This window comes from Myxocyprinus asiaticus, chromosome 21, assembly GCF_019703515.2.
Source record: "Myxocyprinus asiaticus isolate MX2 ecotype Aquarium Trade chromosome 21, UBuf_Myxa_2, whole genome shotgun sequence".
Taxonomy (NCBI): Eukaryota; Metazoa; Chordata; class Actinopteri; order Cypriniformes; family Catostomidae; genus Myxocyprinus; species Myxocyprinus asiaticus.
The window spans coordinates 2,829,119-2,844,763 of NC_059364.1; the positions used below are offsets into that span (position 1 = coordinate 2,829,119).

At 37.6% G+C, this 15,645-nt stretch overlaps 1 protein-coding gene across 4 annotated transcripts in view; it reads left to right on the top strand.

The window, feature by feature from the left end:
* The window catches only part of lyst (lysosomal trafficking regulator), a 121,495-nt gene that overhangs the window by 100,777 nt on the left and 5,073 nt on the right, over window positions 1-15,645 (top strand). For all 4 annotated transcript variants that reach the window (XM_051647799.1, XM_051647800.1, XM_051647801.1 and 1 more), the window contains 9 exons: window positions 925-1,142; window positions 3,688-3,918; window positions 4,602-4,791; window positions 6,366-6,502; window positions 8,207-8,305; window positions 10,238-10,377; window positions 12,854-12,951; window positions 13,824-13,980; window positions 14,925-14,996. In XM_051647799.1, coding sequence (XP_051503759.1) covers window positions 925-1,142; window positions 3,688-3,918; window positions 4,602-4,791; window positions 6,366-6,502; window positions 8,207-8,305; window positions 10,238-10,377; window positions 12,854-12,951; window positions 13,824-13,980; window positions 14,925-14,996 — 1,342 coding nt within the window. The remainder of the gene's footprint in view (window positions 1-924; window positions 1,143-3,687; window positions 3,919-4,601; window positions 4,792-6,365; window positions 6,503-8,206; window positions 8,306-10,237; window positions 10,378-12,853; window positions 12,952-13,823; window positions 13,981-14,924; window positions 14,997-15,645) is intronic.

Here is a 15,645-nt window from a genome sequence, read left to right on the forward strand (position 1 = left end):
ATTTTGCAATGTGACATTATTTTCATGACAATTAAAGGAATATTCCAGTGTGATTTCCACAGAAAATAATTTCATTTCTGTAATGCAAAAAAAAATCTAAATACCTTTTTTTCTTTTTTTTAATGGTCAACATTTTCATTATCTTTAAGCAATTTTGTATTTATTTTTTTCCATTTCATTTTGGAATTAAACATGTTTTCACCCACATGTTGTACCTTGAAAGGTAAAGTGTGTAATTTTCTTCAGTGTTTATCTCAGTTTAATGTTTATTTGAGCAGTCTAAAGGCCAAAGTATACTTCGAGTGTGCGCGTTGAGGATCCGTCTGTGCACAGTATGTGTGACGCAAATTCCGTCATCATCACAGCTGTGCGGCTTGACAGCACCGCCCAGATTTTCTTGACTCGCATTCGGGGGCCTTGCCATCAACTGTACTAAGAGTGTCGCAAAGCAGTTGTAGTGCATATGCATCAAATGCGTTCCTATACATTTACGGTAAGAAAAGTATACTCACAAATGCAACACGGTCGACCGGGCGCGAAGCGATCCGTAACGTGCAAAAACGAAGTATACCTGGGCATTAGTATGACAACCAGTGGCATGAGTTTGGGACAGGACTACCTGTTTATAAGACCATTGGAAGATGCGGGGAATGTTCGGAAATCTGCTTGAAAACATTTTTTTTTGTTTTGTTTTGCATGATCATTGTTTATAAAATAATTATTCATTTGCCATTTGGTGCCACTAGCACAGAAATTACACAATTCACCTTTAAGAAGTAGTTCTGTATTTTACCAATAAATATTCATGTAAAAACATTGTTTTGTAGACACGTCTCCTCTGATGACATTAGTGTCTTAATATTAAAAGAAACGTCTGCCCTGCTGTAATGTTAGCGTGGTATTTCCTTCTTCCCCCTCTGGCAGGTTTTGACTTTGGCGTGCGGCAGAACAGTGAGCGGGTGAACCATGTGAATCTGCCGCCGTGGGCCCGGAATGACCCGCGACTCTTCATCCTGATCCACAGACAGGCACTGGAATCAGACCAGGTGTCTCAGACACTCTGCCAGTGGATAGACCTGGTGTTTGGACTCAAGCAAAAGGGCAAAGCTGCAGTCCACGCCATCAACGTCTTCCATCCTGCAGTATGTTCTTACAGTTCCTCATTATGTTTTGTCACAGCACACTGTAACACTGATATTTGTTGCCTTTTCATAGTTCAGAGTCCAGACGCAGTTTAAGAATAGACGATACCACTTTTCTTTTTTTTTGATCCAATACTAAGCAAGTTATCAAAGCCAATATCACCAATATTGATACCTATATTGATAATTTTGAAAAATGTATAGGCCTAAACTGCAAATTATCAGACATCTATTTTTTTTTTTATAGATCATTTATTTACAACATCAGAAAATGTTCAATCTTTTATCAGATTTTAATTTAACCCTTTAAGCTCAGGTGGGCCTGCCGAGAAAAAAATAATTATAAAAATATTGCTAACTAAAGTCTTGACCAACAGAAAATAGGTATCGTTTGAAAGCTTAGAAGCTCTACTTTACAAAGCTTTTAGCCATTATGACCAAAACTGAACAAGTGCTTTGAAATTTGCAGACAAATCAGAAGTGTTCCGTTTTGATAATTTATTAATAATTTTGCGCTGCACATATTATAGTAATCAAACTCTTCAAATAGCCATGTGTCATATCTTGCTGGAAAGCTCTCAAAGAGTAGAATACAACTCAGTTTTACTCACAGACAAAAATATAGCCAGTAATAGCTAAGTATATGTCTTTGACATACATGTTACATGTAAACAGGTGTTGCTTTTATGCATTATTTTTGCTTATAACTTCACAAAAATAAACGGAACATAAAATATCCCATACCATTACTTACAGGAGGTGATTATCTTGAAAACAAGCTCACACACAGCATAACTGGATGCATAGATCATTAGATAATCCACACAAAGCACAATGTGCACACAGCACATAATGTGCTATCTGGCTAAAAACACGTTAGCTTTACTGAATCATCTGAATTCATCGGAAATTATGTAGCACGTTGACCAGCATCATGGAATGCTAAACCAGTTGTATTAGGATTCAGATCACTGCAACCAGAGGTGAAAGTCATCCAAATATGGGCAGAGAGGATAATTCACTGTATTTACATATGGCCACCAGGAGATGGCGCCAAGTACATGACAAAGACTCAATGATGACTCAGATGACACAGAGTGGAACTGAATGAGATCTTGTTACTCATGCCAGCATGCTTTGGAGAGCATACCTTTAGTCGTTGTGTTGCATGTGTAATTAGTTATGTACAATTATTATGTTTTATTTGTTTGGAGAGACTTTTGTATTCATGGAGATGTTTTTGGACAGTATAATAAATTATTTTTGTAATGCTATAACTTTTGATTGCTTTGTCGTAACATGATTGGGAACAAAACAAAGCAGTTTTTCAGATCTACCTTATTTATACCCTGAGATATACAGTTCAATGTCAGATCAGAAAAATGAGGGAAAAAAGGTTTTTTTTTGTGATTTTTTTTTTTTTTTTTTTTTCAGCAGTTTTGTTGGCTGAGAGTCTCAGAATTTATCAATCTTTATCATTCAAAGATTACAAAAAAAAAATGTCAAGTAATAAGCCTTAAAGGGTTAAATAACTATAACAAACAAGCGCTTTTTTGTTTCCTTGTGTTAAGATGAGCGGAAGGAAAAATAGGTCCAATCATACAACTAATCAACTATTTCCTCATATGGTAAATGTTTGTTTTGTCAATTTGAATCTTATGAAATGCAGTAGTTTTCATGGTAAATAAATCATTAAATCACTAGTTTAGTAAAAAACCTTTAGTATTGATATGTTTACGTGAGTATCAGCCCTCTCGATACAACATCAGTATTGGAAGTATCAATACTTGAAGGATCGAGCCGCCCATCCTAGTGTTCGTTCTGAGCATTTTACTGTCAGCCAGCCTTTCGAAATTGTTATACAAGGGCTGAGAAATTTAACACATTAAATTGACTGTTTAACACGGTAAAAAACATGTAATGTATTATATACCATGATTCATCACAATTTATGTCAGCTAGTCAAACACACGCACACCAAAACAGATGAAAACATCAGTCATAGAGATGGAGGTAGCGTTTAAAAGTTGCTTATTCAAAGTATTTTGCCTTTAAAGAGTACTTTATGTAACCAGTTTAAATGTTCTGTCAGCATTACATTATTGTTGAAACAAACTCTAGACCATGGACAAACGCAACTCCTCACATGCCCATAAAATGATGTTACATCACATTCTGTGCTAAATGTCTGAAGGGAAGTCTGGCGGCTGCTCCCGGATCCTAGTGCCTGCCGCATACAATCTCTGTCAGTGTGACTTATACACAGATGCATCTTATCTGAGTTTTTTTTTCTCTCAACATCACTATTTTGACCCGGTGTGACTTATAGTCAGGTCTGACTTTATTCCCGGAAAATACGGTAATATCTTTTGTTTCTGCCCCCATAAAGGTGCACTTAAGAAATTATTTTCCCTTGAAGTAATGAATAGTACTTTAGACAAAGTCAGTGTGTTGAGAGAAAACATCTGTCTGCTTTAGCTTGTCAACCATCTAAAGAAAATTATCCACAGATGTACTCTTTCCTCCCTCTGTTTTGTCTCTGTAGACTTACTTTGGCATGGATGTCTCTGCTGTTGAAGATCCAGTTCAGCGTCGGGCTCTTGAAACCATGATAAAGACGTACGGCCAAACGCCCAGACAGCTGTTCAACGCATCCCATATAAGCCGTGCCGGACCCAAGCTCCTCTCAGAGGGAGAACTGCCTGCAGCCATGGGCCTCCTGGTACAGCTCGCCTTCAGAGAGAGCCGAGAGACGCCCAAAGAGTCCGTCTACCCGGTAGAGCAAACAGACAATGCATGCATTTTCCATCAAGCTTTACTTAAAAAATTTTTTTTATTTTTGCATAAAATGAAAAAAATAATTTTACTCACCCCCATGTTGTTCAAACCTGTATTACTTCCTGTCTTCCATGAAACATAAAAGGAGATATTTCAAAGTTTCAATACAAGAAAAAAGTGGACAGTGATTTTTACTGTCAAGATCCAAAATGGACAAAAAAAGCACAATAAAGTTAGTCTGTACTACTTGTGCGTTATATTCCAAGTCTTCTGAAGCCATACTGAAATCTAAATCTTTATTCACTAAAAATCCTTCCTAATTAATGCTGGTGTTCAATTAAAAAATGGCATTTTTAAATGTCTTATATCAGGTTTGCCATCATTGACGCCAAACGCCATTGGTTTTCATGTGTCACATGACCTAGCATTACCACAAATTACATTCTGAGAGAATTAAAAGTTAAATGATGACAATTTTCGGGGAACTATTCCTTTAAATTTGATAACTTTTAGACACAAGCGGTATATATATATATATATATATATATATATATATATATATATATATATATATATATATATATATATATATATATATAAAAATTTTTTTTTTTTTTTTTAAGTTCCACTTAGTTTTCTTTTAGTTTTTAAATGATTTTAACCCTCTCATGTGGTTTCTAGAGTCCTCTGCCTTGGATAAAGGGCTTAAAATGGGGTGAGTATGTGGGGTCACCCAGCGCTCCAGATCCTGTGGTCTGTTTCAGCCAACCTCACGGCGAACGCTTCGGCTCTCTTCTGGCACTGCCCACACGTGCCATCTGTGGCCTCTCACGCAAGTTCTGCCTCATGATGATCTACAGCAAAGAGCAAGGTTAGAAAGAACACACAAACCTTCATGCACTTGCCTTAATATATTAGGCCCTGTTTATACCTGATATTGTTAAGATCCATCTCTGGTAATCCAATCACCAGTGATCAGCCGAGGTATGTCACTAATTACATTTGATATTATCTTGTTGCAAATGTGATGTGATCAGATTTCATGAAGGCAAGTGTCTCTGAATTTTCATTTATTTTGTGTGTGTGTGTGTGAGTGTGACTACATACATGAGTCACTATGTCAGTGAAATACTGTATGTCGATAAAGTGCCAAAAAGTTAGCCCACCACAAACGTGACGTTTCAAGTGGAGTGCTCGTCATGATAATTCACTAGGTCTTAACTGTCAAAAAGGATAAATTCTGGATTTTTTTTGTTTTATTTAACCCCTGGGCGGAGCCAGAAACATGCGATAAGTTTACACTTAAATTGTAAATTCACTTTTGCATTTTTATATAACAAAATAAAGCCTTAAAAACCTTGCATCGCAAATGAGCGCCACCTAGAGGTGATTGTAGAAATATGCGTATGAATATAAACGTTTTTTACACAGCACTTAAATAGACAAGTCATATATCAAATAAAAGCTCTCATTAGGGTTAGGAATGTTATAGTTTATTTAATTGTCGCCCTAACACCAAAGTTCAAATGATTTTCAAAATAATCACAAAGTAAAATCTGATCTCTAAGACAACAAAGGCAAACGTCTCATGTCTGATCCAATCACAGCTTCTGTAAGCCCCAAATAGCCACAAACTCAATATCAGCTCTTACCTTAGGCTGTTTTCTCCAAAATGAGCCATTGTTTACTTGTCTGTGAGCTTGCTGGGTTAAAGAATCCAATGTTAAATCTCAGAAAAAGCATGATAAACAAATCTTTGGCAAAATATGCTATCCACTATTGATGATAAAATGTTACAGGATCTCAGCTTTCCAATGAGCCCTAGATTGAGCTTCTAGTCCATTCAGAGGTCGATATATACAATGAAACAGTGGAGAACATGCATGCCATCCAAAACAGACTGAATGTCTTTGGTCTGAGTGCTGATATGCGTTAGAGCTCCACCTACATTTCAGATCTGTATTTTGTTATGGAAGGTGATAGAGTAAAAAATAAAAATTCTAAGTATTTGCTGCCATCTAGTGGAATGAAAAGAGACTTGTGGCAGGGAGATAGAGCAAACAGAACCAGAATTACATGCTTATGAAGTTTTTTATTTAATTTTTTATGTTCATCATAATATTTTAAACATATACATTATTATTTATGAATTATTAGAATCTTTTTTTAATTGGGGGGAAGGGGTTCTGTATTATGAGAAAAAAATTCCAATGTATGTTTGTAAGGTGAGCTTTTAAACTTGGGAGTGAAAAATTGCAGGCTGGAGCCAAATAAATGCAACAGATTTTAAGGGAGAAAACCAGCCACATCTTTTGGAAATTTCTTCTTGTTTTCATCCTAGAAATGAATGGACCTCCTTACAAACTGTATCTGTGGTACCAGAGGAAATGGAAATGTGATGTGTTAGTAATGTATATCACCTCACAGTAAAAATTCTGCTCTCAGGTGTACGGAGCATGCACAGTACAGACATTCAGTGGTCGGCCATTCTAAGCTGGGGTTACACCGACAACATGCTGCGTCTAAAGAGCAAACAGAGCGAGCCGCCAATCAACTTCATCCAGTGCTCACCACTGCACCAGGTCAGACACACCCACAAAACACTGCCAACAAACACAGGTTACACAGTAATCAGCTGAAACTATTTTCACTCTTTGTTCAGTTGCTTAGTCCGAACCCAAGTTCGATAACAAACCCCGCCCACTGCAGGTCTCTTTAATCCAAAGCATGCTCTTCTAGAGATTTATTTAACCATCGTGCGACCCCGCGGACACATGCGTAGATGTTGTGTTATGGCTTCGCTATACGCAACGCATAATTTAAATGAATTTAATCCGACTGATCTCAGTTCAGGAGACTCTGTGTTGTCAGTAAAGGGTTAAACTTGGAATTTACGGAGTCATGTGACAAAACAACATGGCGCTGATCACAGCGGAGTTTGTCTTTGGGAGAAATGCCAACAAAACTACATCTGGTAAGAAACCTAATTAAGTTTTTACATCTAAATCTATTTGAGTCAAAAGATTAGTCTCTAGTTTCATCCGATATGCCATTTTTAAAATTTGAGCGATTTATCGCAAATCTCCACACTGATAAACACAATGTACACTAATGTGAACAATAGCACATTTTTTTCATTACAAATCCTATATTTACTGTGCATCATCACATAGAGAATCAATGTGTTTCAGAGGCTTTATATGGAGTTAGGATGAAAATAAGGTGCATTTCAAACTGTTCTGAGGCCAGTGCAGATAGACAGCACACTGAAGGTTCAGTCATTCACTAAGTAGGGAGCAAGGGAGCATCCTTTAGCTCTCTATGCAGTTAAGTTCATTCAGTCTTAAAATTTGATCAAAAGTTCAGTTTCAAGCCCCGTTCACACCGCCAGCGACTTTGCAGCTTGGTGTCGCTAGACTCTGTGATTTGTGTAGCTAGTGGGCATTCCTACTGTTTGTCGCTGTAACGTTATTGGAGGACTGCACGTCTGGCCATAGCTTTTGAAAATATGATCACGGATGAGACCTAATACTGGTAAAATTAAGATATCATTACAATATTGACAAAGAATCAGTTATCTTGTCTCTAAAAATGTACATTCTGCAGTCTAGAGTGTTTTATAAAACATGCAGCAGTGTTCAGTGCATTAAATCATTTGCATAAAATTAACATTTTCTCAGCCCGTCTTGTCGCTCTCCACGGCGATCTCTGTTGCCAATGGAGCTGCTTGTGTTGCCGGAAGTCGCTGTGCTCTCACTGAAAATGAATGGGATGTTGTCGCTGTCTCGCGCAACGTCGTTGGTGGTGTGAATGGGGCTTCAGGCTGCAGACAATGTTTTGACATTCATTTTTTTATTTTTTTCTTGGGACAATTCCTATTAAAATTTTACTCAAACATACATGACTCCCATAGACTATCACTGGAAAACAGCAAGCGCTTGTCAGATGCTCAGCATAGGGTCAATTGTGAACCGTACCGGAGTACATTTTCATGCAGACTCTGGTGCGATTCGCTGGTGTGCACTTGGTTTGGAAAACCACTTGAACTCTGATGTTAAACAGACTCAGTTTGAACCAAAAGCTCTAGTAAAAAATGGTTTTGTTTTGACATATTTGTATTTGTAGAACTCCACAGCACCCTCTACTGTATGTACATTCAATAGTCCATTTCCTCTCTGCTTCATTTATGGGTCTACTGATGTGTCGTCTTCCTGTTTCTCTCCACATCTCCTCCTCTTGCCTCTCGATAATCATTCTTTTCTCATTTCTCACCGGTCTTTTGGAAGGTGACTAGTTGTGCCTGGGTGCCGGACAGTTGTCAGCTGTTTATGGGCAGTAAATGTGGAGTCATCACCGCCTACAGCAACCGCTTCACCAGCACCATGGTACGTAACCATGGTAACACAACCCCCCTTCTCCCTTGCCCACGCGGCCGCCCACATCCATTATCACTCCCTGTAGAGTGCACACACACACGCACTGTTTGTAGTGGCCTTGTTAGTCATCTCCCTGTTGCCCTAGAAACACATTTCCTGCGGTCCACAGGTGGGCTGAAGTCTGGGCGTCAGACACTGTCTGTCTCTCACTCATTGATAACACAGGTGCTTATCTGATTCTGCTGTTTGTGTAAATGAAGCTCATCCTCATGTCGTTCCAAACCTGCAGAGAGAAATCTTTTCCATATATAGTGAAAGCGGATAGGCACTGGGACGGTCAAGCTCCAATTTCAGTCTGTTCCTCACACAAAGCTATCGTATGACTTCAGAATATTTGGCAACCCTCTACGGACAAGTTGAGGAAAGAATCACCATTGGCTAGTAAATTTTAGTTTTTACTCGCCAGACTTTTGACGACATGTAATTGTAATGCAACTGAAAACTGAAAAAGATATTAAGCAAACGTAGAAGGGGGCTCTCTTCACATATAAAAAGTCATATATATGACTTCATAATATAGTATGTGAGATTGTAGATTTTATTTCATATTTCACATTCCATCAAGTTGTATGATGTCATGAATTGCATTTATAGTAATGATACAAGCCGTTGTCACCGTTTAAATAAATTTCATACACATTTTTAACAAAAAATTCACAAGGTTGGAAACGAAAATAGAATTCCACATATAACAAAAATTTAATAATTGTATTATAAAAATAATAATTTAAGTGCGACTATATCAAAAGTACCATGTGAAAACATTGGGTTTTGTAAAAAAAAAAACAAAAACTGCATAGACACGCCACAATAGTCTTCTTCCATATTTACAATGTTTGTTGAAGTTAAAATATTTCATAATTTATACACCATATTAGGCAGGTGATTTTATTGTTGTGTCTGATCTGTGTAAGCCTATAAACGTGTTTACAAATATCCTATATAAATTCATATTTGAGTTTACATTTTACCTTGGGTTTACATTGATTTGTATGACAAGTGCTAAAATGGTACTGTCTCTTTAAGAGAACCGGCAGCTCTTTGAGTAAATGTTTACGGTTGAATTAGCGCAGCGCACATTAACGTGAGAGAAGTTGCACGCTGGTTTATCGGTGCAATGTAGGATTAGAATTAATGTTTATTTTTTACATTTTGATCACCAACTGACTGTAAATAACAGAAAGGATATTAAAAGAGACATGAAATGAAAATGGAGTGTGTGGATCTCGTCTTTGGACACAAAATACATGGAACAAGCCAAAAGGAAACTTTAACCTGCATAATGTGTATTGACTTACGTGTACATATATTTATTATACAAGTTCTCAAATTTAAATCTAGATGCTCTCGGGTTTTGCAACACTTTTTACCTTCTAACAGATGGCCAACAGGCGCATTACTGCTCTGTAGCCATGCTGTAAAACGGTTTGTGGAAATGGTTAAAAGTATTGACGTTGTTAAATGCAATGTAAATGTAACTATGGCATTTCATGGCTTAACTAAAGTGATGGCGACAGCGCGATCATGACATCTCAGGACCCACTGCAGCCGAATAAGGACAATTTCCTTCAGAGTAAAAGATGAGGCTGAATCCAGCGTCTTAATCACCAGCTATTTATGCAGTAAATGGATCGCGGTGCCTAAGTTCTTATTCGCCACTACACAACTCAATCACTGGCAGTGAAATCTGATCATTTACCAGCCAGTGGCTAATAATAGACATATTACAGCGCAAAGTTTGGTTGCGAATATAGCGCACAAGTCATATGGACTACTTCTGGACTTGCGTCTATAAAGATTGTTAGCAAAACCCGCACCATACAGTTCTGAATATAATTCTCATTTGAGAAGCGTGATTGTATTCAATATTTCTTCCTGCAGCCGACTGAGATGGAGGTGGAGTCTCAGGTTCACCTGTACGGTCACACAGCAGAAGTGACGGGTCTGTTCGTCTGTAAACCGTACAGCATCCTCATCAGTGTCAGTCGAGATGGAACCTGCATCCTGTGGGACCTGAACAGGTTGGTGTTTGTGTGACAACTGTGTTAGTTTCTGTTTATATCAGATCGGCCACAAAGCAGGATCCCTCTAGTCTCATTCATGTTTTTTCATATTTTTAATTCATTTATATAATATCATGGTAACACTTTACAATAAGGTTCCATTTGTTAACATTATTTAATGCATGAACTAATGATGAGCAATATTGTATATTTAAAGCATTTATTAATCTTTGTTAATGAGAGTTAATGAAATACAATTGTTAATTGTTAGTTCATAGTGCATTAATGTTATTAACATATATACAACTTTTGAAATGTTTTATTATTGTAAAATGTTACCGATTTAAAAAAATATATATTTTTATATACATATATATACATGCATACTCTCACCGGCCACTTTATTAGGTACACCTGTACATCTACTTATTCATGTGATTATCTAATCAGCCAATCGTGTGACTGCAGTGCAGTGCATAAAGTCATGCAGATACGGGTCAGGAGCTTCAGTTAATGTTCACATCAACCATCAGAATGGGGAAAAAATGTGATCTCATTGATTTGGAGCGTGGCATGATTGTTGGTGCCAGATGGGCTGGTTTGAGTATTTCTGTTGATCTCCTGGGATTTTCACAGACAACCATCTCTAGAATTTACTCAGAATTGTGCCAAAAACAAAAAACATCCAGCGAGCGGCAGTTCTGTGGGCGAAAACGCCTTGTTAATGACAGAGGTCAGAGGAGAATGGCCAGACTGGTCCAAGCTGACAGGAAGGTGACAGTAACTCAAATAAACGCGTTACAACAGTGCTATTCAGAAAAACATTTCTGAATGTTCAAGACGTCGAACATTGAAGCGGATGGGCTACAGCAGCAGAAGACCCCTCCGGGTACCACTACTGTCAGCTTAGAACAGGAAACTGAGGCTGCAGTGGGCACAGGCTCACCCAAACTGGACAGTAGACGATTGGAAAAACATCGCCTGGTCTGACAAATCTGGATTTCTGCTGAGGTACACAAATGGTAGATGCAGCCTCAGTTTTCTGTTCTTAGCTGACAGTAGTGGAACCCAGTGTGGTCTTCTCTTCTGCTGTTGTAGCCCATCCGCCTCAGTGTTCGACATTCAGAGATTATATTCTGCTCACTACAATTGTACAAGAGCCTTTCTGGCAGATCAAACCAGTCTGGACATTCTCCATTCTCATCAACAAGGCATTTTCGTCTGCAGAACTGTCACTCACTGGATGTTTTTTGTTTTTGGCACCATTCTGAGTAAATTCTAGAGATGGTTGTGTGTGAAAATCCCAGAAATACTCAAACCAGCCCATCTGGCACCAACAATCATGCCACGCTCCAAATCACTGAGATCACATTTTTTCCCCATTCTGATGGTTGATGTGAACATTAACTGAAGCTCCTGACCCGTATCTGCATGATTTTATGCACTGCAGCCACACGATTGGCTGATTAGATAATCACGTGAATAAGTAGATGTACAGGTGTACCTATTTTTATGTATCTGTAGAAGTTCAGTGTTCTCATGGTTTGGTTTTTCAAAGAGCAACTTTCTACCACATTCAGTGCAAAAGAAAAAACAGAGATGGCACCAAGATCATGGGTTCGATTCCCAGGGAACATACAAATTGATTAAAAAATAATAATAATTTACCTTGAATGCACTGTAAGTTGCTTTGGATAAAAGCATCTGCCTAATGCAAAAATGTAAAATCAAAAGAAAACATATTTTTTTTTGCATTGTGATATTTTCATGACAATTAAGTACATTTTCTTCTCCAAATTCTCATTACTGTCAAGTGAAAAAAATTATTCTGATTATTATAATTATTTAATTTATAATTTATTTAATTTGTTTAAAAAAAAAAAAAAAAAATTGCAGAATTTTTTTATGCAATAGTCAGGAATGCCAACTACTTACCTTTCAGCTAAAGTCACTTTTTCTGGAGCTAATTTGCCCAAATTATTTAGTACAATTTTCTAAATTTTCCTTATTAAAATGAATTGCAAGTGTTACTTTAAAAAATAAAAAAAGGCTTTAAATACATCAAACAAATCAACTGAAAATATACATCTGGAACACCTGCTGTGACTTTCTCACCTTTTTCCCCTCTCATGAGTCAGCATCCCTGAATACTGTAATAATTAATGCATTACGGTATTGAAAATCTAATGAGAATCACAATAACAAAAAATAAGCTATCTGTCTGCATTACAGTAGTGAGAATTTGATTGGAAAATATGCTTAAATTTCATGAAAATAATGTCACGATCGTAAAAATAAATAAATGATGTTAAAAAGATTCTATTTTATTTATGTAAAATATATTTGCATAGGAGTTTTTTTTCTCTTCATTTTGGGGTGAAGTGTGAACTAGACATATGTATTAATAATTAAATTCACCCAAGTTTGAGTTAAGGGGCTGTTGTTTTGTTTGGTCATATAAAGGTTATTTGTTTCATTGTGGTTTCTGGTGCAGGTTGTGTTACGTCCAGAGTCTCACGGGTCATAAGAGTCCAGTGAACGCAGTGTCAGCCAGTGAAACCACTGGAGATATCGCAACAGTATGTGATTCAGGTGAGGTGTTTCTACTAAAATAGAACTGTTTTGTTTATGAAACTCATTTACAATGTAAACCAGTTGTGACGAAGTCACAAAAATATATGTATTCAAATATGAATTTGTATAGAATATATGTAAACACGTTTATAGGCATACGGCGATCAGCCTCAACATTAAGACCACCTGCTAATTTTGACCTAATATTGTGTAGGTCCCCCTCGTGCCACCAAAACAGCACCAACCCGCATCTCAGAATAGCATTCAATTGTACAGAGTGGTTATCTGAGTTACCGTAGACTTTGTCAGTTTGAACCAGTCTGGCCATTCTCTGTTGACCTCTCTCATCAACAAGGCATTTCTGTCCGCAGAACTGCCGCTCACTGGATGTTTTTTGTTTTTGGCACCATTCAGAGTAAATTCTAGAGACTGTTGTGTGTGCAAACCCCAGAAATACTCAAACCAGCCCATCTGGCACCAACAATCATCCATGCGATTATCTAATCAGCCAATCGTGTGGCAGCAGTGCAGTGCATAAAATCATGCAGATACGGGTCAGGAGCTTCAGTTAATGTTCACATCAACCTTCAGAATGGGGAAACAAATGTGATCTTAGTGATTTGGAGCGTGGCATGATTGTTGGTGCCAGATGGGCTGGTTTGAGTATTTCTGGGGTTTGCACACACAACAGTCTCTAGAATTTACTCTGAATGGTGCCAAAAACAAAAAACATCCAGTGAGCGGCAGTTCTGATGGCATGAGTGGGACCTACACAATATTAGGCAGGTGGTTTTAATGTTGTGGCTGATCGGTGTATATTATCTTACCTACATCCTGATGGATCCTTTAAAAAATGTAATGTGCTCATACTCTCATTGATATGTGTATAGTCGGTGGAGGAAGTGATTTGCGGCTGTGGACGATTAACGGAGATCTGATTGGTCACGTTCATTGCCGCGAGATCATCTGCTCCGTGGCGTTTTCCAATCAGTCTGAGGGCGTGTCGGTCAACGTCATCGCAGGTGGTCTGGAGAACGGTGTGGTCAGGTAAAATACTGTCCGAAAATAAAACAACAACCTCTCTACTCTACCAGTATACTAGCTAGTTTGAGACCAAATGTTGGTTTGTAGTTATTGATAAACGTGTATATATATCCCATAAATTAAAGAAAATGTTTGCTAATTTTTCATACAATAACGGGGTTATTGAATGAGCTTGACGAATGATGTCAAAACACAACAATATTTGTAAAACGTTTTATTTATTTATTTATTTATTTATTTATTTATTTATTGGGGGGGGGGGGGGGGGGGGGATTTTTTCCCCTTTTTCTCCCAATTTGGAATGCCCAATTCCCAATGCGCTCTAACTCCTCGTGGTTGCATAGTGATTCGCCTCAGTCCGGGTGGCGGAGGACGAATCCCAGTTGCCTCCGCGTCTGAGACAGTCAACCCGCACATCTTATCACGTGGTTTGTTGAGAGCGTTGCCACGGAGACATAGCGCGTGTGGAGGCTTCACGCCATCCACCGCGGCATCCGCGCTCAATTCACCATGCGCCCCACCGAGAACAAACCACATTATAGCGACCACGAGGAGGTTACCCCATGTGACTCTACCCTCCCTAGCAACCGGGCCAATTTGGTTGCTTAGGAGACCTGGCTGGAGTCTCTCAGCACGCCCTGTTATTTTTTATTTTTTAATTGAACCATTTAAAACTTCACACGCCATCTCAAACAGATTGATTTGGGGGTAAGATGTGATGAAAACGGTGCGGCGTGATGCAAAAAAGGCGAAATACGCCTGTCTAAAGCATTTGTACATATACCAACAATTCAAGAGTACTCTGATTATTTATAATTGAGCAAATGAGTAGACAAAATGGCCAACATGTCCATCCCTACACTTTATTCCCAGAATGCCTTACATTTCAAGTCTCGTGTCCATCATTTCTTTTTTTTTTTTTTTCTCTCTCTCTCTCTCTGCCTCAGGTTGTGGAGCACATGGGATCTGAAGCCAGTGAGAGAGATCACCTTCCCCAAATCTAACAAACCGATCATCAGGTATTTTTACTCTTTTTTCACCCCATATACAGATTTGTCCTAATATCTTAATTAGACAAGTTGTGTGTTTTGAAAGAATTTGAAAGAACTATTTTGGTTATCAATTAACCAGAAGAGAGGCCGTGCTATATTGTTTATATAGTAACAGCTGAAGGCATGACGTGAAGCACACGTGTGTGTGTGTGTGTGTGTGTGTATATATATATATATATATATATTTACTGTATACAGTGTTTGGTGTAATCTAATTACAATGTAATTAGTTACTGTAATATAATTACTTTTTAGTAAACAAAAATAAAAAAGTTGTATAATGCATTACATTTTAAATTCTTGTAATCAGATTACAGTTACTGACTTTCAATTCCTTTAATTGTTAAAGTACATTATAATGTTATGCTTATTTCTAATATATTAATTATGTAGAATACATGAATTATAGCCCCGTAACGAGTCGTGAAGCAGAAATGTGAGTTGCTGAGTGTATGACTTGTGTGTAACAATGAACAAGAAAGAAATATAGATATTATTTTGAATTTTAGAAAGTATCTTAAAAGTAAAGTAATTAGTAATGTGATTACTTTTCCAATGAATTAATTAGTAATGTAATCTCATTACAATTTTAGAGAAATAACTAATAATTTGTAGT